General features: G+C 32.3%; 1 protein-coding gene across 1 annotated transcript; it reads left to right on the top strand.

Moving 5' to 3' along the window:
* The first annotated feature begins 63 nt into the window (after positions 1–63).
* Positions 64–26329, top strand: LOC139489637 (receptor-type tyrosine-protein phosphatase epsilon-like). Its single transcript, XM_071276271.1, has 17 exons — positions 64–134; positions 2797–3041; positions 4601–4688; positions 5123–5190; positions 5922–5958; positions 10129–10226; positions 11842–11979; positions 13787–13932; positions 14254–14389; positions 17631–17780; positions 18199–18298; positions 19146–19219; positions 22527–22652; positions 22997–23107; positions 23813–23961; positions 24665–24800; positions 26244–26329. The coding sequence occupies exons 6-17, from the start codon at positions 10164–10166 to the stop codon at positions 26313–26315; spliced, it is 1401 nt and encodes a 466-aa protein (XP_071132372.1). The 5' UTR covers positions 64–134; positions 2797–3041; positions 4601–4688; positions 5123–5190; positions 5922–5958; positions 10129–10163; the 3' UTR covers positions 26316–26329.

The raw sequence follows: 26329 nt of genomic DNA, 5'->3' as shown, positions 1-26329 counted from the left end.
CAAACTTTTTAAGAAAGAATAGTTGTGCTTAACCATGTTATAATGTGTTTTTTTTTATATTTTCAGACGCAAATCAAAATCAACGATTGATAAATACTCAGACAAATCAAAATCAAGTCAAAGGACTACCTTTAGTGAGTTTAAGTATCATCTATCTATTACAACGGTACTGGCATGAAAATACGGATGTTTTGTGTTATTAAAATTTCCTGTTACAAAATATTAGAAATTATTATAAATTAAGGTATGTATCTCCCTCTTGCAAAACTCTGATTCCTTTCACGGATTTGGCTATACTTTTTGGACCTTTTGGATTATAGCTCTTCATCTTTTATATAAGCTTTGGATTTCAAATATTTTGGCAAAGAGCATCACTGAAGAGACATGTATTGTCGAAATGCGCATCTGGTGCAAGAAAATTGGTACCGTTAATTTAATTACTACCACTGGATCGATGCCTCTGCTGGTGGACTATTAGTCCCCGAGGGTATCACCAGCCCAGTAGCCAGTACTTCGGTACTGGCATGAAAATACGGATGTTTTGTGTTATTAAAATTTCCTGTTACAAAATATTAGAAATTATTATAAATTAAGGTATGTATCTCCCTCTTGCAAAACTCTGATTCCTTTCACGGATTTGGCTATACTTTTTGGACCTTTTGGATTATAGCTCTTCATCTTTTATATAAGCTTTGGATTTCAAATATTTTGGCCAAGATCATCACTGAAGAGACATGTATTGTCGAAATGAGCATCTGGTGCAAGAAAATTGGTACCGTTAATTTTATTACTTCCACTGGATCGATGCCTCTGCTGGTGGACTATTAGTCCCCGAGGGTATCACCAGCCCAGTAGCCAGTAATTCGGTACTGGCATGAAAATACGGATGTTTTGTGTTATTAAAATTTCCTGTTACAAAATATTAGAAATTATTATAAATTAAGGTATGTATCTCCCTCTTGCAAATTAAAGCTCTGATTCCTTTCACGGATTTGGCCCATACTTTTTGGACCTTTTGGACTATAGTTCTTCATCTTTTATATAAGCTTTGAATTTCAAATATTTTGGCCAAGATCATCACTGAAGAGACATGTATTGTCGAAATGCGCATCTGGTGCAAGAAAATTGGTACCGTTAATTTTATTACTACCACTGGGTCGATGCCTCTGCTGGTGGACTATTAGTCCCCGAGGGTATCACCAGCCCAGTAGCCAGTACTTCGGTACTGGCATGAAAATACGGATGTTTTGTGTTATTAAAATTTGCTGTTAAAAAATATTAGAAATTATTATAAATTAAGGTATGTATCTCCGTCTTGCAAAGCTCTGATTCCTTTCACGGATTTGGCTATACTTTTTGGACCTTTTGGATTATAGCTCTTCATCTTTTATTTAAGCTTTGGATTTCAAATATTTTTGGCCAAGAGCATCACTGAAGAGACATGTATTGTCGAAATGCGCATCTGGTGCAAGAAAATTGGTACCGTTAATTTTATTACAAGAAAATTTTCTTATACGCAAACTACAAAGACATATCTTTGATATATCATCTACCCAATCAAAATGTGTGAAATATTCTATATCTGCATTCAATTTATATTCTCTTCCATTCATAAGTTTCGTTTCATAAGTATGTGGTCTGTAATTTGATTTGTTCCTTGTGACCGACTTAATTTTTCCCGAGCAGCTAATTCCTGTCTGACGATACCTTACATTTTGCTTATTTTATCGGAATGGAATTGTTTCGTTACGTTTTGCTCCTTCCGTGTTTTGAAATAGTTTTATACTCGATTTGTAATTCTATAGCCATAGTTCTGTTGTATCCAATTTATTAATCAACTAATGACATATATATAATATACATAGGATATATAAATGAAGTCATATCTTGCTCTTCTTCAAACTAGCAACTACACCCTTGATAAATAAGTGAGTCCGTTTAGCAGTATTGCATGTATAAATACACAGTCACTTCCGGTCACCATAGTATCTTGTCACGATCTCTTAACGTTATAAACACTTACAACAACTATGTGATGGGTACATATGTACCGGTGGACTGGTGCAATGCTTAAAATGTCTCTATCCAATGTGCCTTTAGGCATAGATCACCTTAGCTGAATTTGGCAACACTTTTAGGAATTTTGGTCCTCAATGCTCTTCAACTTCGTACTTTATTTGGCCTTTTTAACTTTTTGGGATTCGAGCGTCACTGATGCGTCTTTAGTAGACGAAACGCGCGTCTGGCGTATATACAAAATTTAGTCCTGGTATCTATGATGAGTTTATTTATATGACTGTTGTTCTCAAAATTTATGTCAATCATCCCAGAAGACTTTCACTTGTTTTTATATTTTCAACGATCATCAAATTATCAGTATCTATAACGAGTGGAGGTGTACTTAGCATGACATTTCTTGTTTAATTTTAAATGAAAAATTGTCAATACAAACGAATAGCTGCCATTACTTTTGTTTAATGTTAACTTTATTTATACGTCCAATAGTGTAGCTGTTTACTCAACAACAAGCAGAATTGCAAAAAAAAACTACATCTCAGGAACTCTGTGTCAAGAATTTTAATACTGAATTGATTATGGTTTTTTTCAGCATTTTTATTTTACAATATTTGATATACATGTACTTGGGTGCCGCATGAAAATTTTATCTGAATTATTTTCGTCTATATTTATGAAAATAATCACCAATAATTCCATGTTAGAGGGAAACGTTGCGTACCTACTAATAAATTTTGCTAAATTTGAGTCATAGAAGTGTTAGAATTTTTTTTTTTATAGATAAGAAAGGCGAAAGCAGTAATGAACACGAATATGTAAATGCAGCCATTACATCGGATACAAGGGAGGTAACTGTTCACCTTCAAGACACTGATCTAGAGGAAACTGAACTACCATCTGGAAGGAATGATAGCGTGTTACAAATATTACCTACTGATCTTTCTGTCTACAAGATAAACATTCAAAATTTGAAAAGTGTTATTAAAGGAAAACGGGTAGACAGAGGTTACAAAGGCGAATACGAGGTTAGACATTCACAATCTGTCTTGTAATTGAAATCAAAAATATTCTTTTTATATTCACATGTTTTACTTCAAGCAAATGCAATTGTTGCTCAATTGTTGTGCACGGATAATTTACATTGAAGTGCAATTACGCCTGCACTTTATTTATCCTAAATAAGAAGTCCGAGGTTCTGATATCTCTCGCGAAATACTTATCTTACATGCAGGGTTATGTTTTCAATTCAAGATAGAGTATTATAATTGGATTTATGACAAACAAAATCGTCTGTCTATTCAGTTATACGTGTAAGGCGCGTGTAACTACACGTAGCAAATCAGGAATTGTTTACCCTTACAGAGCACGTACGGGTTTAGATTTAAATTGTATGTTGATTTAACTAACGTTTGCATTGAAATGATTTTTATGCTGTAGTATTTTCCAATTCACTTGTAAATTATCTTGCAATTTCAGCTTTTTCTCAACCCATAAGTACGACGTCCAAGTAGTCTTTTATAAATTGTCTTCCCAATAGCCTTTATAACATTCAAAATTAAAACATTTGTCACTACATGTATAACATATAAAAAAAAAGATGTGGTATGATTGCCAATGAGACAACTGTCAACAAGAGACCAAAATTACACAAACATTAACAACTATAGGTCACCGTACGGCCTTCAACAATGAGCAAAGCTCATACCGCATAGTCAGCTATAAAAGGCCCCGATAAAACAATGTAAAACAATTCAAACGAGAACACTAATGGCCTTAAAATTATTTATATATAAAAAAAATGAATGAAAAACAAATATGTAACACACTAGTAATATTTCGTTAGCTTTTAATTTACTGATAACAAAATCAATATTTATACCAATAAAAACAATATTAAATGATCTTATTACAGTGTTGAGTAGGTAACCTTTTAGAATAAGTTTATTTAAAGGAGCGACAAGTTTACATGGATGATTTCTAAATTTCTGGGCACGGTCAACAGCATTTCCGTAAAAATGAGGATGTGCTTTCCCGTTTAAAATAAGTTTTCTACAGGTACAACCAAACTTCAAAACCAAATCTTTATATCTATGGAAAAATTTAGTAAAGGTTTTAAGTAATTTATGGTAACGATATCCCTGGTTTAATAATTTACCAGTAATACATAGATTGCGTTCGTTAAAATCAAAAACGTCACAACAGACATGGACATAGCAAACGAGCTGTGAAATATAAACCTTTCTCATTAGAGAAGAAGGCTTTAAATGAGTTGCAGCAAATATCTTTGCATTCAGCTTTACCAAACGATTATTTAATTAAATAGGAAAACTTTTGTTTAATAAGGTAATGTGGAAATGTAGCGTAAAGAGTAGAAAATTAAAAAAAATGTCAACAGAATCAAAAGGACCATCAAAAGCACGTAATTTATCTAAAACATCAAAAGATTTTTTTACGCTCCAAAAATGGTTTATTCCACTATGTTCATATATTTTATTACAATAGTTTATGGTAAGCTCTTTGATAGTAACTGTAGTTAATGAACTACATGTAGTTAAGAGCACTGAACATGTTTTTATTTTTTTAGATTTTACCTAAAGGTCTTGTCCACCCACACGTTGAAGGCTCAAAAGAAGAAAATAAAGTCAAAAACCGTTTCCTAACAACATGGCCATGTATGTTGGAATAAATCAAAAAAAAAGATCTGGCAATTTTGAAATTAACACTTCACGAAATATTCAAACATTCTGTCTGTAGTCAGATAATATTTAATCTAATTTATATACTTTGAAACAGGTCTCTAAAAAAATGTACGGCGGTCAAATCTTGAAAATCTTTAATTTTAAATATGTTTTGCCGTGTTCATTTTAGCCCAACTTCAATCTGTTATGTCTTGCAATATTCACAAATGTTATTTCACAATTTATTTTACAAAAATAAGAAACTCCAAACCACTGTGAATGCGGAAGTTCATAACAAATCATTTAATCGTTATTGGCACAAATGAAATTGATACAAAATTATCAATTTACGTTACCAGTTTAGTATGTTATATACTTTTTTAAACTATGCAAGATCTGGTTTAAATATTTTTATTTCTTTCTTTTAGATGATCATTCACGTATTGTACTGAAGGGAAACAAAAAGACGGATTATATTAATGCTAATTACATTGATGTAGGTTATGAAATTATAATAATTTAAATTTAAAGTGGGAATTGAGTTATGCCTTATACTTACATCATATATAAATATATAAAATAAATTAAACTTAATTAAGAAAACATAGATTTGACACAAAAGCATTTTCTTTATTCTTTTTTATTCCTTTTTTTAATTCTGATTTGGTTTAGCTTAATAAAATATTTATGATTTTAAAAGCATTGTGTCTTTGAAGAGTTGTTTATTGTATTTTATTATTTTGTCATTTAAACAGGATATTATTTGAATTATTTTTGATTATGGAATTTGCATAATTTCTTGTGTTTAAATTTTTTTAATAAATTCCATGTTTATTTGGTATCATAGTCTTTTGGGCGGTTAATAACACTTTCCATACAATGTATTTTGGTTAGATAGTGCACAGTACATTCTATTGAAAATAAACTATTTTCTTTGTAATAGAAAGTGTTGTGCGCAGCACAGAACATTATAATACAGAACAAACATGGAATTTATTAAAAAATTCAATATCACGAAATTAAGCAAATTCCGTAATTAAAAATCATTCCAAGATCAAATAATAGCCTGTTTTTAAATCTTTTTGTAAAAAATATCACAGAATTATCTGTCATACACGTATGTTTTTATTTATAATGTGAATTTTTTGGAAATATTAATATCTTTATAATATATTACCATGGATATTTTTAAAGCTATTTAAATACTAAGAAGCATGTTAATTTCAGAACTATGACAAAGAAAAGGCTTACATAGCAGCCCAAGGTAGGTAAATGCTAAATCTAAAAAAAAAAGGTATAATTTATATGAAACTGGCATGCTACTCAAAAATTTAAAGGTAATATTACTAAAATGAAAAGACGCATGTTTATGAATTGTCCGTATGATTTATAGGGTTGACTTATTAGACGTTAAGATAGGTTAAGCCTCGGTCACACCTTACCGGATAGCACGAACGGACGCCTAACGGATGAAAATAAAAGTTGTCCGTTGACAAAATTGTTATCCGTTGGGAGTCCGTTGATGTACTGACCGAATAAAACGGACGTGTAACAGATGCCTAACGGACACACACCGGATATGCAACGTACGAGAAACGGACACGTATCGGACAGAACGGATGTCGAACGTACATCCAACGGACGAGTACCGCATAAAACGGACACCTAACGGAAGCGTACCGGATAAAACGGATGAACAAGACATACGAAAAAACCAAAGGCGACAATAATAATACATGTAAATCGCATATATATTCAAAATGTTTCTGTGTAACTGGTTTAAGCAGGAAGTCTAATTTAGTTCCAGTATCAACCAAGAAATTTGACAAAAATAAACAGCTGTGCAGAGGTGATGTTACAGTCTTTCCGTCTCTTATAATAGTTGCATTCAAATGGACAAAAACAATTCAGTTGGGTAATCGTATTTTAAGGATACCTTTGCTTGCATATCCTCTATCTAAATTTTGCCCAGTAAATGCATATAAAAGGATGTGTTCTTTAAATCCTTGCACGTCAGATGATGCTGCTTTTTCTTATAAAAAAAAGGGGAAATGCATACCAATTACTTATAACCAGTTTCAGAATAAACTGAGAGAATTACTTTGTAAAATTGGGTTAAATCCAAATTTATTTTCTTCCCATAGTTTCCGAAGAGGTGGAGCAACGTTGGCATCGAAAGCAGGGGTTTCTCCTAGTTCTATCCAATTGATGGGTGATTGGAAAAGCAATTGCTATACTAAATATATTGTCAGTTCTTTGTCTGATAAAATCAATGTAGCGGAACAAATTAAAGACTTTGTTTTAAAATAAATTTTGCTCTTTATAGATTTTAGGTCTACTCTGGTGTGCGATTCCATAGCCAAGCATGTTAAAACTATAAGAAGGTGTCACTTGCAAGCCTTTCCTGGAGCAAATATTTGGGATATGATCAATTTGCTTAATTGTAGAACAATTCAGGTAAATTATGATATAATTCTGATGCATGTAGGAACCAACAATGTTGGTACCTATGAGATTGCTGATTTTGATATAGGCTATAATGTGCTTATCTCTACAATTGAGAAATTAGTTAAGCCACATACTGTCATAGTTATGTCAGCAATTATTCCACGCTTACTTGATTTTCAGAATACAAGTTATTTTGTCACTACTATTAATTCTAGATTAAGAAGTTTATGCTTTAAACGTGGTGTTCAGTTTGTAGCTACTTATAAACCTTTTTTAAAGTTTGGGATGCCAGTTTGTGAACTTTATTCACCCATCTGTAAGTTACATTTGAATTATTTTGGTAATTTAAAATTGACAAATTTTTTTGTTCAAGTATTGTCTCATTGTTAAACAAGAGGATGTTAAGTCTCATCTTGTTACTGTTAAACAGAAGGAGCAATCTTATTCTGTGCCTTTTTTGTCTAATTGTGCTTACAGTACGTAGTGGGTGATTGTATATATCCTTAAGGGAACATTTTGTTTTCTGGCCAATCTTGTCAGAAAGATCTGACCATTCATGTCAGTGGTATTGTTTGATATCTGACCATTCATGTCGGTATTATTATATGTATTTGTTAGAAATATCTGACCAATCATGTCAGTGATATTTTTTGATTTCTGACCATTCATGTCAGTGATATTTTGTGATTTCTGACCATTCATGTCAGTATTTTCATTATTTTTGCTTGTAACTTAAATAGCTTTTAAATTTTATTTAATATCAATCAATGTGCTGTAGTTACTGTTTGGCCGTTGGGGTTTTGGTGCTGAACATTGATTGGATTAACTTTAACGTCTATTATTGTTTTTTCATATGAAATTGTAATAATTTGCCAAAATTAAATGTTTTATTTTAATTCGTTTTAATTCCTACTGAGCATTTATTTAGTATTGCTTTGCATCCAGTCGTCTCATATCTTTAATATATCTGCGTCTATTTACTTCGAAAGAGCAAATTGTGCTATTTTTAATTAATTAAAAATATATAATTGGCGACTAGAGATAAAAGAAATAGACTTTATACTGTTCGAATTATTTCGGTTCTTTACATACAGCTAATGATACAACTTGTTATGAATTTTATAACATAACAATGCATTCTGATTGGTTCCTTTATATACTTGTGATTTAAAGAATTTTAAGTTTTTCATTCTGCCGTCGATAGCCGAAAACTAACCCTCCCATTATTTATCCCACCCAATATTTATAATCAGTAGTTTCAGTCTCATTTTCTGTGGAAGTTTTATTTTTCAGTGTATGTTCCTTGCCGGTGTTACTGTGGATATACGAATTTACAATATAATCGACTGATTAAAGGATAATAAAGGAGCAATAGAGTTTATAACCGATAATTTGGATACGGATTAATTCACAATGGTGTAGATGTCAGATTTATTGTTGCCCGCTGAATACAGACGTGTGGTCAAAGTGTTGTTGATGAATGGTGGTGCTGAACATTGATTGGATTAACTTTAACGTCTATTATTGTTTTTTCATATGAAATTGTAATAATTTGCCAAAATTAAATGTTTTATTTTAATTCGTTTTAATTCCTACTGAGCATTTATTTAGTATTGCTTTGCATCCAGTCGTCTCATATCTTTAATATATCTGCGTCTATTTACTTCGAAAGAGCAAATTTAACTGGTTTTGGTTTATTCTTCAAAATTCCGCCAAAGGGAGTGTCTAGCCTGAATAAGAACTGCTTGATTGTGAAGACGTGCCTATACTCTAAGATCGATTACGAATAATAAGAATTCATGAACCTTAAGAAATCTGACATACCAATAATTGGCATTTCTGACGCGAAATTTTCAATTGGCATTTATCCGTTTCAGATCCGTTCATCGTCCGTTTTATCCAATTTACGTCCGGTAGAAGTCCGTTTCTCGTCCGTTCAACATCCGTTTTATCCGTTAAACGTCCGGTAGAAGTCCGTTGGTGAATTTATCTTCCAGACCTCCAACGGATGTATAACGGACACGTAACGGATACAAAACGGAAACGAAACGGACGAGTACCGTACAAAACGGACGCCTAACGGACGTTCAACGGACATTTTATCCGTTGGACGTCTGTTCAAAGTTTTGAACATGCTCAAAATTTTCAACCGGACAGAACGGACGCCGACGAATAAAACGTACGCTTAACGGACATGCAACGGATATGGATGGACGTCTAACGGATAAGAACGGACGTCTAACGGACATGAACGGATTGAAAAAAAGTTATCCGTTAGGCGTCCGTTCGAGCTATCCGGTAAGGTGTGACCGAGGCTTAACCTATCTTAACGTCTAATAAGTCAAACCTATAAATCATACGGACAATTCATAAACATGCGTCCTTTTCATTTTAAAGTTATACTTTTTTTTAAATAATTGCATCTGATAGTTTGAAGGCTTTACACAAGGCTTTTTGTATTGCTTGGACCATAAGCTTTGTTTAATGATTTTGATGACCTCAAGATGTCTTGTTTTCATTACTATGTAGTGATTGGTTGCTGTCTTATACATAGTGTATTAATTGTAGAAATATAATACTTGCAAAAACCAAAATTTTTGTTTAAAATATTTTATATTGTTTTTGAATAGTTATGATGATTTAATTTTCATTAAAATGTAGTTTAAAAATATATGAATATGTAATACACAAAGATACGAGGACAGAAAATATTTTTCGAGATTTCATATGCTCAACACGGCAAAGAGTTCCTATCCCGATTATAGTTCAGACCTTATGTCATACATGTATGATCAACGGGATCGAAGTGTAAATTTGGTATGTCTCTCTAAGTTACAACAGATATGTTACAGGTATTGAAATTGTGCAAACCTTTTCAGGTTGAAAGATTCCAACTCAACTTTTATACCAATTTGATGATGGTATTTGGCAAAAAAGGATTACTACCAATAGTTTTTTATTTCTGTATTTCATTTTCTGATTCAAGGTCCCAAGAAAAATACCGTTCGAGATTTTTGGCATATGATATGGCAGGAAAATGTTGGCAAAATTGTAATGGTTACACAGCTGAAAGAGGGAAACAGGGTATCTAATTGCATTATCACATTGAATATAATAAATCAGTTAAATCTAATATATATATATTATATAAAAATTATTAAGCATTTACATAACCACCAAATCAAAAATTCGGCCTAAGAGGTGAAAACAATTGTTAAAAAACCCGATGTGGTTTGTTTGTCAATTCGACAACATTCAATAAGAATCGAATGGTACATTTTTAAAGATGATTCTAATACTAGATGTTGGATGTGGTATGTGTTGTAAAATTCTGGCCCACCATACATTGCTCTTCGGGTCATATTGCCATGGTTATATCGTGGCACTATGCCTACCTTTAAAGATTTTGAAAATTGATATGGAAGGTTGTGAGAGGTCTCTACACCATGCTTGTGATATTTTAGATTTAAGACAAAAACTAACTGGGAAAAAAGGTAAACTGTGTTCAAGCAGGAAGACATTAAAACATGTAACCTTCCGCTTTGGTATATAGTTATAGTACGAGCAGAGCTAATATAAATATGTATATTACATAAACATATTTTCGTCCATATATGCATGTAATATTTGCCACTGGAAGTCAATTTACCATCCTCATCTAAGGATTATAAAAATCCGTGATTGTTCCGATTTCAAATGCCTCGTGATATACAGAGTTAGGACATAGGTTTAATGGCGGATGATATGAATGTAGATATAAGAAGATGTGGTATGAGTGCTAATGAGACAACTCTTCATCCAATTCACAATTTATAAAAGTGAACCATTATAGTCAAAATACGGTCTTCAACACGGAACACCGAACAGCAAGCTTTAAGGGCCCCAAAATTGACTAGTGAAAAAAACATTCAAACGGAAAAAAACAACGGTCTAATCAAAATAAAAAACGAGAAACACTTCTGAACCACGTCTACAAACGATGTAACATATTGACAATTTTTCTATTTAATTTGTTTCCTAAAAGATAACGCAAAAAAACACTTCGAAGTTGTACTGGATATAGAACAAAATCATTATCATAATTACTGTTTTGAAGACATTGCTAGACATTAAACACGCCCTGCTTTTTATTTAAAATTTTGCAACAGATAAAGATATGAGAAAAAAAGAAATTTAGAACGTTACTTTAAACATAAGAAGATGTGGTATGATTACCAATCATGACACAGATCTCCAAAATGGAATAATTGAAATAGAAAATAACAACTATAGGTCTTCAACAATGAACAAAACACATTCTGCATAGCCAGCAATTATAACAAGCCCCGAATGACAAATATAACACAATTTAGAAGAGAAAACACAGTCTGTTTAATGTACAAAATAATGAACGAAAACCAAATATTATATACAGCAACAAACGACAATTAATGAATAACAGGAAGCTGAATGTGGATATGCAAATACAGAATGAGACGGGGTTAAACATATTAGAGTGTGTTTTATCCTCCCCTTGGAAGGAGTAACTCAACAGATCGATAAAATGAGAAAAATAGTAACAACAACAGAGTGGACGTGGCAGGCTACTTACACATGTTTTAATTACTAAAAGATGTTTCAGGATCGATGTTTGAAATCATTTTTTCTTCCGAGTAGTTATTCAATGTTAGTATATCAAATGTTAATGAATTTTCTTCAGGAAAAATGTGTACAATACTGGCCCGATGCAGTTAATGACCCAATGGTAGTACACAATTATCGACTTACAATGACAAAAGAAAAAGAAAATACTCTATTTGTATACAGACTGATAACTATATCCAACAATAAAGATAGGGTAATATATAAATTTAGATAAATAAAATAGTTGAGAAGTTAAAGAAAAAACGATATTCAGAGTACATTTATGTAAAAATAATATATCAATATAGGGATTAACGGGAATTGATTCAAAGCATATTAAATGCAGTTAAATGAAATTGAGAATGGAAATTGGGAATGTGTCAAAGAGACAACACCCGAACAAAGAGCAAAAACAAGTGAAGGTAACCAATGGGTCTTCAACACAGCGAAAAAATACCGCTCCTAAAAACGATGTGTATCCATGTTTTGTGTCTATGACTATCATCAAAAGTAGATGATATTATATTGATTCAAAAAAGCATGAACAGCTTCACAAGATCCATGAATACGTTGACATGGTCAAAATCATCCTGCGACTTTTATAAAATGTATAGGTTATTTTATTTCAAATACTCATGTATTGCGTTTTAATGAAGTCTTAATTAAATCTAGAAAATGAAAAGTTATCCGCAAAGTAAGATTTGCATATCAGTCCATTAACAAAATTCATCAGTCGATATCTTATAATATTTGTTAACAATCGCTGGCGTGTTTTTTTTTTTTTAAACATCAATAAACAGAGATAATGTGTAAGGTAGCTTCATCAGCCAAAAAAATCTGGAATATAGTCAACATGGTCGAATTTATCAGTCGACTCTTTACATTTACATTGTCATTAAATGACGATATTTACCATTTTGTTGGTGTTTATTATTCAATGAAAATTTTAAAAGCTTTTAAAAGTAAGTAGAATCATTTAAAAACATAAATGATAAGCAAGTGAAGATCTATAAAATGTAAAACGTTTACATTGTTGAAATCAAATGATTTATTTTCGAAGTTCTTGAGCTTCAATGTCAATGTTCACCTATATTGCGTTTTTGGGGGTAATTGATAGTTGTTAGAGCGAAACTGTAACCATTTTAAATTATCATTAATATGAAATCTGCTAATAAGTCAAAGTCGTCAAAGTACAAAGTACAAAATGTAGTCAGTAAATAATTGATAACAAATATATAATTGATGAAGAAAAACAAATTTCGGATAAGACAGTTTTATGGAAAGCCACAGTGAACCCCCCGATTATTTTCCCATTAGAAATGCATTAAAAATAATTATTCGGCGGCCTTCAAATTCCCGCCCGCAAATTATCATTATTCCCGCCCGAAGATTTTTTTATTAATCCTGCCCGCAAATTATTATCATTCCCGACCGCAAATTATTATTATTCCAGCCCGCATATTCATATTTCCCTATTCCTTTTTGCGGCGGCCGCAGTTTTATTTTCACAAAGCCGACAGATTATTATTACACAAACCCCGCATTTTTACACAAGGCCGAAAGATTATTTCAACACAAAACCCGCTTTTTTACACAAGGCCGAATGATTATTTCAACACAAAACCCGCATTTCTAACGCAAGTCCGAAAGATAGATCAGTATAGAAAGTCCCTGCTTCAATAGGATAGGTATGGAAAGACACAGTTTCAATTCAAAACAAATGTTCAGGTTCCATGGTCTCGAGCACTTAATACTTCAAAAAAATATTTTATTTAGTGGGTACCTGATGCGCAACAAATATTATTCTTTGACTGTTGTTCATGTTCATGTTTATGCTCCTTTCTCATCCTCTTTATTGAAGCACCCCCCCCCCCCCCCCCCCCCTCAAGCCAAACCAAACCCGTTTTATTTTAGTTGTTTTTATGTTGTTGCTGTTCATGGTGTATTTTTTCATAGACGTTAGGTAAACATTTCTGCATTTTTGTATTTTTGATTTATATTTAATACTAACCTTTATTTAGAGCCAAACGGAAAGAAGCATTCACCATTTTCATTTCACTCAATGGCCAGACCACGGTGTTCCTGACAGCATCCAATTGGTACATTTTTACAGGAAAGTCAAACTCGAAGATTGTGATCAGCTTGGACCTATGGTTGTACACTGCAGGTATGAATGAAATATTAGATAAACATGGTTTGATTTGTACGATTCCGGTCTTTTTGCATTATAATGCCATACTGAAACATTAAATACTAAAAAAACAAAAATCCTCTAGACTTAGTAATATAGTATTAATTGTAGTATTGTATTTTAGTCTTAATTGTCAAGACGAGTTCTATTTCTTACAAAAGTTTGATATTTTTACATTTGAAACATGAAATCAATAATAATTTCTTTGATTTGAATGTAAAAGAAGCAAAGTGAAACACATATTTTGCAAGCGCTTAATATGTCATATTGATCTTGCCGTTCTATATATCATTTTAGTGCTGGTGTAGGAAGAACAGGGACATTTATTGCAATAGATGCATTATATGAGCATGGAAAGAAGGTCAACAACGTTAATGTTATGGAATATGTTCAGATGATGAGAAAAGATCGGATGAACATGATTCAAACACCGGTAGGTAACTTTGAGTACTGATAACTATTTTGAGTGCATATTTGTAAATCAAGAAAAAAAATCTGTAACGAGGCAAAGAAAATTCTTTTTAAGAGGAAAGCAACGTTTAAATGTTGCTGTCTATCAGTCTCAGAGTGTATTTTCCGAAAGGTTACATAGCTTTGATAATGGTGCTCATACATGTCTAGATCGTGTTAAAAGAAGACGTTTTCAGGAACGAACACACGGATTTTTTTTTATCTTCAGACAAATTAAATAATACGATGAACAGCGTTCTATTGATATTCGCACATATCGACAGCAACAAGATCAATATAGAACTTAGACAAATGTGATGATTGATTGCAACTTTCCAATTGTCAACTTCACATTTTGCAGCAGTAACATACCCTCTGTTTCATCGTATGGCGTTATCATATCAAGAGAAACGCTACGATCGCGCATGTTCCCGCTATACGATCTTTATCACCAAGGTTGTGCTCAAACAGAGGTAAAATAAAGAGCCGTGGTGTAGTTGTAAGTGCATCGGACTACTAAAACAAAGGTTCCTGGTTCGATCCCCGTTCTGGGGTGAAACTTTCAGGGAGTTAGTTTTCGGCTCTCCCTTGTCACCATTTGCGAGTATGGTCTTAAGGAAACAATGATAGTCCGTCGGAAGGGGACGATATAGACAATAATAGTGCATTGACTTGACATATCAACGATATAAGGATGAGGCTTAGAAACGGGGAAATGCGAGGCTGTGCCGAGCATTTTCCCCGTTTCGGGCCGAATCCTTATATCGTTAATATGTCAAGTCAATGCACTATTATTGTCTTTATACTGCAATCTAAAAAAAAAAAACATTTTCAATTGTTGTTTATTATGTTAATGTTATTTTTTTTTATTCAAATATTGGGGAAAATCCCCCTTTAAAAAGGCCTCATATCACACAGACGGAGAAATATTAAACACGATGAAATGTACATGATTACCGCAATCAATGGTGAACGAATTCGTTGCAGACTAAAATATCAACAATAAACATAAAACATAATGATTTATAGGTTGCAAACAAAAAATATTAAAAAGTGAAATATGTTTTCCCGAAAATTGCAAAAGAAACAAGTTTGAGTCGTTAAACGCATCGTTGTTTACATTGAAAACAAAAACAGGTTGAAGAGGTCATATGAATAATTAAACACAATTTCGACAATTTCTATTTAAATATTCATGAGGAAAAGTGATATCAGGTCAGTGACTGTATATGACATAGAAATATACGGTCAACGCATTTTGACCTCTCAAATAGAACGAGTGCAGTATAAAAATTGATGACCCATGTTAAGAGAGAGCCATATGTCTTTGCACGTCATAGACACCTTTGTAGATTTAAAAAAAGAGCAGGCTAATGCCGCTACAAGGCAGCAACCTGCAAAGTGGAAAGGGATTAATTATAAATAAATATGTTTAAACTAAGTAAACAGAGTTTTGCAGAAGAACAACAATAATCGACACGACATAAAACTTTATTTGTTTCTATCACGAATTGTTTAAGAATTGAATGCTTCTTTTTGTAACTTTATTGGGTGTAAAATCGTTGACCTAGGTACATTTTGTTTCCGCGCTTCATTCTAAAAATGTGCGCACGTCAACGCTTTATCAACACTATGAAGTTATAAAAAGAAGCATTCAATACTTATAATTACAGTTTTTAGCTAGGATCATGATAACATGATTTTTATCAAGTTTTTATTTCATTTATCTGTGCATTTTATTTATGTCGGCGTCACACATTGGCGTATAGACCGGCGTGCACCAAACGTACAGAGAAAATTGACAAAGTCGGTATACATGTACGTTAGTTGAACGCCAGAGGAACGCTTAGCAATCGTTAAACGCGCATTGCATAAGTTTGAAGTAAGTCGAAATAAAAAGGTAAACGCTTGGTGAACGCTACAACTCGAGGAAATTTTTATGCAGCATAAACATTTTATCCAACTCTGGGACGCGTCTCAAATACGTTCAAGAGTTTTTTTCATACGTATCGTGTATTCCATCTACGTTAGACACACGCCAGGCATACGCCAACTTACGTTCATTGAACGCCCGATATACGCTAAGGTACGCTTCTCGTACTCCCAATACATGCTTAAAGATCGTTGTGCACACGATACAGATAGGATTGACAGGTTGCATGCATCCAAAATTACTAGCGTATTGGCAGCGTACGTGATTTTTTACCACGCCCGGCGTACGTCGGAGCTATACGCTGATGTGTGACGCCGGTACAGGTACCTCGTGTAATTATAAACGATATTAATATTATTGTGTAATAAAGTTGATTGGGAATAACGCCAGATTACCTTGTAGCCAATCAGAATAACGTATCATAATGAAACATACATTAATGCAATTATTAACACGTACGATATATATCTGTGTCGCAACTCACTAGCGATATATTCTTGCATATGATCCAGACCGTACGCGTGCGGTCTAAATACTCGTACACGATATGTCGTCTAAGCTTAAAATTAAGTTCGGATTCGTATGGCAGTTGATGCATTCATAGCAGGAGACGCTTACCCTGTCAACGCAACCGTTCGTTTCGCTTCTTTTGGAGTTAATGAGATTCACTCAGATTATGTGTGTTGATTTAATTTGTCTTTTGAATCGATTTATGTAATTTGGTAAGCTACTGTTGGCCCAAAAGTATGCCTTATTCTACATGTAGTATATCTTTATACTTAAAACGCAAGATAGTGAAAGGCCTACTGCACTATTCAAATTTAATTCAAGCCATTCAGCGTTATGTCTTTTTTTCAACACGTGTTCAACACGTAGGCAGCTGAAGTATATGGATATTTTTTTGTAATAAACGTTGCAAATTGTTATATTTTTTTCTTGATATTTTTGTTTGCTAAGGTATACACATTTTGATACACTACTTGTAACAAAAGTAGACATGAATTATAGTTCTAAAAACCTTGGCCCTAAATTAAAGATAATTGATATAGGTTTTATTTAATTATAGACTTTGCTCATTGTTGAAGGCCGTACGGTGACCTATAGTTGTTAATGTCTGTGTAATTTTGGTCTTTTGTGGATAGTTGTCTCATTGGCAATCATACCACATCTTCTTTTTTATATGTCGATGCTTATACTTTTGAGGATTTTTAATGATTTTTCCTTGGTGAAGGGTTTATCAGTGGGCAATTTGTTAATAAATCATTGAACACGCATACTTAACATTTTATAGGAACAATATGAAACAGTATTTGAAGCACTGCTAGAACTGTTTACTATACAAGAAACAAATATTCCGAAGAATGGTTTTTGTAGATATATGGAGGTACAGGAAAGTACAACATTACCAACAAACCAGAAAGCGTTCAAACAGCAGTTTGAGGTAAGACGTTTAACCAGACATTAAACATCATCACACATCAACCAAGGATGCATAAAAATCCAAAAGTTCAGTAGACACATTCTGTCAACTCTGGCCTTGAATAACATCAATAAAATGAAACCACAAAACAACACATTGCTGCTATCAATATGCATACATATTTGTGAAACAACATGAAAACAACGACGACTAATGATTACACATCCAGTTAATTAGTATAAGTATCTTCAATATCAATCAATACACATTTTGTCTGATAAAATTCACATAAATAAAAAAAATGGCATTTGAGCCATCTTTTTTAGCTAAGCTAACCGCTAACGTTAACACATTTCATACAAAGGACAACACAACTTGTTTTTTTTTTATTGATGACTTATTTCAATGTTTCTTGCAATGCCATTGTATTTTGAACTAGACATTACAAACTCTGCGGCCTTCGTATCCTGCATCTGAATATTCCGCTGCAAACTTGAGGGAAAACATATCAAAGAATTCGGTAAAGAACATTCTTCCACGTAAGTACATATTTCTCGTTATGTTTAGAAATCTTTCTTAACAATGTCTATTTTAGATTTGAAATTTATTGAAAATTATTTATTCTGTGTTATGGATAAAATAGGTATAGTACATTCAAATAAGTTGGGCAAGATTTACTGTTTATCTTTAACCTCATTTTCATTTATTGTTTCCTGAGAATAAAAGTTAAAGTCATATGAAACGAGTGATCAGTGGTGAAAAATAATGTTTATCCAATTCTTGAATCAATGCATGTATATATCATAAACTAAGTCCTTTGTGCACGATTTTCTCATTTTTTACGCAAATATATCGTATAATCGTCAATTTTTTCTCTCTCTGTCTATTATGATTTAACAAATATGGCTGCTAATTAAATGCCGTGTTTTGAAGCAGAAGATTACCGATTGTCACCTTATAGTAAACAAATAACAAAAATCATGGGTATTGAGCACGTGTTTAACATGTACAATCAGAAACTTGTTTATTTTAATGACAGATCCATGCGTATTGCGATCACCGGATTTTTACGAGGAGGGTTACGCTCAGGTCACTATGCATACGGAAAATATGTCGGCGAATTGCTTCCTGGAAAGGAAGCAAGGAATTATAAATAAGTAAACTTCTTCTTAATGTGGACAATTAAAGAATTTTCCTCAGAAAAAAGTATATGTACATAAGTTGTATAGTGACAACTATCCATTTAGTTATAAAAAACCTATGCATATTTTTTTTTAATTTGAGGTTTCTTATGACTTTAATTATCGTAGGATCATTGTCAAATATAAGGTGATCTATCAATTGATCGTTCCATTTTGAGCAATCGCATATTACATTTTATTGCAGACGACAACTTTAGGCCATACCTTATGTCATTTGGAAAAAAAAGAACTAATTACATCAACGCAGTGATAATACCTGTAAGTGTTGTTATACTGCAATCAGCTATTTTACTATACAGATAATTATACGTATAAACGTTAGCTTTATACGTCAATGACCTCAACTTACCTATAAGCCCCGCCTACTTATTAGAACTACTGTATTTCATCAACAACGTCACGTCACAACCATGACAACGTGAAATAACAATGGTCAAACTTTTATGAATTTAAACTTGTTATGTCTTCAAATTGGTAATTTATATACAATGTTTATAAAATTTTATTAATTAAGTTCATTTTCACTTTCTAATTCCTTGAGGGCATCCGACACAGTTTCTCGATAAAATGTCGTTTTATAATTTTGTAATATGTTGTAGGCCTTGGCATGTTATAAAATAAAACACATAATAAAACATAGGTCACCGTGCTTGTTTTCGAGAAAATTGATGCTGAAAATTGGAGATTTGTGCAATTTTGTAAAAACATTAGGCAATGTTATAAATGTTTTGAAGCAGATATTTTTCGTCGTAAATTATCAAGAGCGGGTTCAATCTGAAGCTGTGATAAGTGACACAAAGGAAAAAAATAAATCACTGCACGAATAACTATACAATTATTCAAGCCGTGCTTGACATTGCGGACCAGATGCATAAAGTGGTATTTTTTCAAACCTAAAAGAACAATGGAAATAAACTGTTTCTGAAAATGACATTTTAATCATTTTTCTGCATAAACTGCATTTTGTCATGCTTTCTCCAAATCTCAAATAAAAAATATAGGTCACCGTGCTTGATTCCATGATAAACGCGATTTATCCTAAACATTGTGTCCCCCTTTTCACCATATAGCGCGTACATAAAATATCCCACGTCCATTCCTTTGTCTGTCCTTCCGGTCTTTCTGGTTAATTACATTTTTCAAGTGTGCAATTCTTGCCAACTTTTTATAAAACTGATATCGTATGGACTCGTTCGAAAATCAGTGTATATCAACTATTCTTTAAAAGATTTATGCCATTTGAAAATATTGATTATATTGGAAATTGCATTGTATTTACTGTCATTCCATCATTTCTTTAATATATCTATGAAAATATAAAGAACAAAATAAACAGCTGCGCCACGAGCGCATGATACGCCCGTCGTATTATGAAAACACATAATACATGTTTTTTAAAATAACACGGCATGTTCAGAGTCAGACATGTCACTTGTACATTCTTGGAAGCCTTTATCTACCCCATTCGAATGGTGTTCTGTACAAATGGTTGGCCTCTCCTGTCTCAATAAAAAAAACTAACGATGCGCTTTTAGTCTGCTTTGTCTGTTAGAAAGAACCTCTGGAGCACATCGTCAATGGCGCTTATACGTCAGGAAACTTATACTAGTAAAGATTGTTTCAATAACAACGAGGTTGAGATGAACTGTTCTAAAATCGTCAATATCAGTAATAAATTACTATTTCAACGCTATGCCATTAATTTTATACAGGAATAGGAATAGGAAGTTTGTATATCACAACATATTTTATATGATCCCAAAATTGAAGCTCAATAAAAATTCAAGAACTCAAAAATGAATTAACGAATCATCACACAAAAGTATACAGATCTTAAGAATAATTTAAAGAAAAAGTATGTGAAGTTTCATGCAATAATTTTAAATAGTTTCTGAGATACGGCGCGACATGTGAAAACCCCTCTTTTTGTCAAAAACTCAATAACTCTAAAATCAAATTTTGAATCATCCTCAAAAAGTATATACAGATCTTCAGATTAGTATAACTAAGAAGTGTGTAAATTTTTAAGCAATAGTCACAAATCGTATTTGAGATACAGCGCTAACTGTGAAAAAAAACCTGTTTTACTTACAAAATCCTGTAACTCAAAAAGTTCACCAAAAATTAAACAGATCATTTGACCATCATGACTGAAAAAAGAACCATGTTCAATTCAATGAAATTTGGATAATATACTGTACCATATTTACGACGGACAGACGGACGCGGGCATTTGTATACCATAATACGTCCCGTCAAAAAATTTACGGGTGTATAAACATATTGTTGGCTATTGCCTTTTGTTAGATAAAATACGTGCAACGTGGAAGAAATAAGAACTTTGTTCTTTTATAAAAGTTGTATCATTGTTAAAAAATATTAGCGGCGTGTACCTACATTTTCGGTATAAGTTTTAAAATATCATTTGTTTCCTGTGCTGTAATCAAATGTCATGGATGATGAATTATAATAAAAATGATAAAATTATGGACATGCACCAAAAGGGTCAGTCGTCTTGAGATTGCTCACTATACGATATTTTGTTGAAGATCTCAAAGAAACAGTAATTTGTTTTATTTCTTATGATGTTATTAGACTGTTATCCTGTTAGAATGAAATGCACTAATATTAATGGCGTAGAAGTCAGCATGAGGGAGAAACAGAAATTGGAGTATCGAAATTCCACATTAAATTTCTTATTACGGACAATTACACGCATTACGTCCCGCAAAAAGTGACGTTTTGCGGGAATTCAAACGCTTAACGTCACGCCAAGAGTTAACTCCCTTGAAACTGTATCGGATGCCCTTAAATGTCAATGTCTTACAGCCTGGACTACGCTCATAAGAAAATTCCCCAAAATGGTACCCCATGAGGGAAATTCCAGACACTATTTTCTAACAATATTTGTTACATATTTTTTTTAATTTTTCATCGATTTCAGTATAAAGACAATATACGTATAGTGTCTTGAAATATGAAATTTATTTGTATTCTGCACGAAACAGGAAAATGCTCGGTATAACCTCGCATTTCCCTCGTTTCTAAGCCTCATACAAATAAATTTCATATTTCAAGACACTATATGTGCATGACGTTTATTGTCTAATTGTTATCATTTTATCTATCAGTATGCACGAATATCAGAAAATCAATTAATTAAAATACTATGGATATTAATTTTGGACTAATAATAAAGACTATGTTTATATGTTTTCACAATTCCATTTGTATATGCCAAATTTGTTTAACAATACATATGATGTTATGTTTTTTAACTTTAATGCCGAGTGTTTATTGTTATCTGCATGCCTTAATTATATGACTGGTAAAAAGAAAAACAGTAATGGTATCGCTTTGTCTTTATTTGTAATATAAGCTTTTGTTTTTGTTTGTTTTGTTTTGTTTTTTTTTCTGTTTTCTGATTTTATGTATTTTTGTTTTGTTTTGTTGTATGTTGGGTTTTTTTTCTTGGCCACGTATATACAACTTGTAATTTCAATAGATCTGGATGGATTTCGTACAATTGGTTGTTTGAGTTATTATGTTTTTTATACATCTTCAGGGATATAGAGAGGAAAGCCGATTCTTCGTAACACAATGTCCAATGAAAGACACTGTTGTGGATTTCTATACTATGATATATGACCACGATTCCAGAATCATTGTGTTATTGGACCAAGTTAACCCAGTAAGTTTGTTTTAAATGTCTTGTCACTGGACGTGTGTTTTGTCAGACCTTCTTCAGAATTTTTATATCTATGTGAAAGCACGATGCTTAAAAATGTCTGATATTTAAGAATTGAGGAGACCTTACAAATATAGCGATAATTTGTAAAACAGTACCACGTTTTCAAAATTTTCGGCTTAAAGCATTCTTGGTGAAGGTAAATGCAGACAAACGCTTCGAACAATAAACATAAAGTGTCTTCGAGGTTAAATATTTCTGAGTTTTACATTTGTATGTCAACTGTTCTATCATATTCATATTGGACATTGCTTGGAACTGTATTTGTATGCTCATTTTTATTTTAGTACGCAAAACTGTGGTTAGGAAGACCAGACACACTAGTAATTGATGACTTTAGCATACAACAGGAAGAGGACCATACTATGGATAAACTTAAGATTGCTTTGAAATATAAGGTATAAAACGATAATAATTAATATGTAGTTTTCACTTGAGCAACAGTTCAATTTGAAATGTATTATGTAACTTTTTGTATTATAAGCTCACATTTTTCCGTTTATTTCAAAATTATCGTTGGATATCAAAATATGGATATGTGCAATAATTGACCATAAAAAAATTATCAGAGTCAAAATGACGTGGACGAACGCCACTTCTAACTTTTTTTCACGATTGGTAAGTGAGCGTTGTCATATGACAGAGGACTTGAGTACACACATTATTAAGACTGTTATCATCAAACTGTTGTCTGGATAAAATAAAACCCAACTTTTTTTTCATATGAAATACTTTATAATGTTTAATAAAATTCTAATAAGATATATCAATGAATCTTTTGACATTGATTGACATCGATACGATGATTTGATTTTTAGTGTTTTGACGCTTCTTTTGAGGACCGCATTTAGGTTATTTTGTGGCGGCCAGTTATAATTGGTAAAACTAGACGGAGTGCCCGGAGAAAACCACCGACCATGGCTTCAATTATATTAAAGGTGTGGTAAAGCCTTTCCTATCGATACATATATCGATATTGTCAATAATAGCAGACACAACACGATTGCCTTTGACAGTATTGCACATATACAATTTATCTGTAGTAACTACTAAGTATACAATAAATAATTCTTAAATCATGATATGTATCCCTTTCTTCCCAGAAACAACAGGACAAAGGACTTATAAATGTATTTACGACAAGCGACTGGCAAGGTGTTGCACTACCTTCAACAAAGCTAATGGTGGATTTTCTGAAAAGTGTGGTTAGTTGTTGGAAATCACTGAAATGTCCTATCACGGTCGTATGCAGGTACCTAAATTTAAGATATAAAACAATACTCAATTCCACAATAAGATTGAACATAACATAATCTTTTATGCTAAATACAAGAACTCCACGTATGGAAGAAAAACCAACATTTGCGTTGATGCTGTAATATTTACTATACAAGCATCATATGTAAAATGATACCAAAGTACAAATTAAAGTGTCAACGAGATTGAACCGATGATCATGACATATGCGGACCCTTATACACATTCGAATTTCTCTAATAAGCAAAGAAACAGAGACTAAATGACTATCCAATACGTGCTAGTAAAATGAAAAGTGCATTCGTTTTTCTAAATTCCCTTGTATTTTTTTGCAAGTTTGACTTAAACCACTGTTTCAATATAAAAAGAGCGTATTGTAGTTTATTGTCGATATTATTTTGAAATTTTTGTATCAATTTTGAGATTTAGTAGATTCCATTACCTTCTAGTTTCTCATTTGCAAGATGAATTTGAATATCAGGGAGAAAATGCATCACATAATGTATCATACTTGTAGGAGAGAGGTCACTACTATCTAGTAATTAGTAATATTCAACCTAGGCAACCAGAATATTTGATTTGTTCACGTTGGTAGAAAAAAAACTCTAAAAACCAGCGTAGCTTTATACTCTTAATTAAATTGTACTGAATCAGTTTTAGTACTAAATTATGTATTACATTTTCCGTAACATTTTTAGAGACGGATGCACCAAAAGTGGGTTGTTTGTAGCACTTTATCTTCTTTTGGATAAAATAGAAATAGATGAGGAAGTCGATGTCTTTCAAGTTGTAAGAAAAATTCAAACCACACGCCCAGAATTCTTCAAAACCAGTGTAAGTGAATTATTTACACATTATCATGAAATGTTTAAATGCACGTATCTAAAAAAGATGTGTCCCAAATATGAGGTTGTTTGAAAACATAATCACACGGCAGTACATTCATAGGAAAACGTCCAGTTTCAAAGTATATTTCGGTAGAATAAAGTCATTGCATTGCTGGTCTGTGATTCCCATTGTCATTCATGCAGCCCTTGTATCCGAATCAAACGTTGTATGGCGGGTAATATGGGTAAGAATGCATTGATCAAAATCAAATTAATTATATATAATTTATATATAATACAGATTAAAATCAAAAGTACAGGAAATAAGTCCATCGATACTTGTGGTCAATAGGTAAAACATTAAGGTTAATATTATAAATAGTACTTTATAGGGAAGGGTTTCTAGATTTTCTCCTTGATAGATTAAAATCACACTTAAACAGAATAGATATAAGTAGGATGATGCTTAAGATAGACATAAGTAGGATGTGGTTAATCGTCTAATAGCTAAAGTTAACAAGTCACCGATACTAGAAATTGTATGTTACTGATTGTTTCCTGGATCGAAACTTGAGGTCTTTATTTTAATTGGAACGAAACATAAAAATAAAATACTCCAAATCTCTGTTACAAATAAATATTTGCATTTGGCTAAAAAGCTAGTTGCATTGTGATGTAAAACAGAGACAAAAGATGTCAAATAGGATAATCAACTCATAAGTCGAAAACAAACTGACAGTGTCATGGCCAAAAACTAAATAATTACCAAAAGACAAATAACAGTATGAAACAGAACAAAACATGTCAACTGCGGTTTTTTTAGTAATGGTCATAATTTCCTACAGCTGGTGTACAAGCGAGTATTAAAATAAAAAAAAAATGCTTAACTTAATTAGAATTAAAGACTAACACAATAATCTGGTTTTTTTTTGTATAAGGGTTTGTCGAGAAAGTATTTGTAAGAATTTTGGTTTCAAGATACATAAGTTGTGTGCATCTGTTTGAAGTGAAAACTGTACACGTGTCAATTATGGTATAATCAAGTGTAAAGGAAAGGGTTGACTGTACATGCTGTAATAGCGTTAATTATGATACATTCACAACCAAAGCGCACATTAATGCAAACTACAGATTGTAAGCCATGGCGTTGTCAGTTTATTTCGATTTATGAGTTTGACTGTCCCTCTGGTTCCTTTCGTCCCTCTTTTAGAGCATAACGAAAAAAATAATCATGATAAAATTATATCAATTTAAAATAAGTATAAACAAATAAGATTTATTTAAAACAAAAATGATTTGGAAAGAAAAGTATATATTTTTCAAACCTTATAGATGTAAATGAAAAGTAAAATAATAAATTCGTATGTAAAGTTTCTAAGATGTTATATTTACTGTCGGTGCAACGTTGTTATTACTTGCAATTCATTTTTTTTTATTCTTTTGTTTACAGGAGCAGTATGAATATTGCTACCAATGTATCAAAGAACTACTTGAAGGAGAATCAATGTATGCAAATACTTAATGATGCATATGCCG

Source organism: Mytilus edulis, chromosome 1 (assembly GCF_963676685.1).
Source record: "Mytilus edulis chromosome 1, xbMytEdul2.2, whole genome shotgun sequence".
Classification (NCBI taxonomy): Eukaryota; Metazoa; Mollusca; class Bivalvia; order Mytilida; family Mytilidae; genus Mytilus; species Mytilus edulis.
The sequence above is the reverse complement of the archived record's forward strand: the minus strand, read 5'-3'. Positions and strand labels throughout refer to the sequence as shown.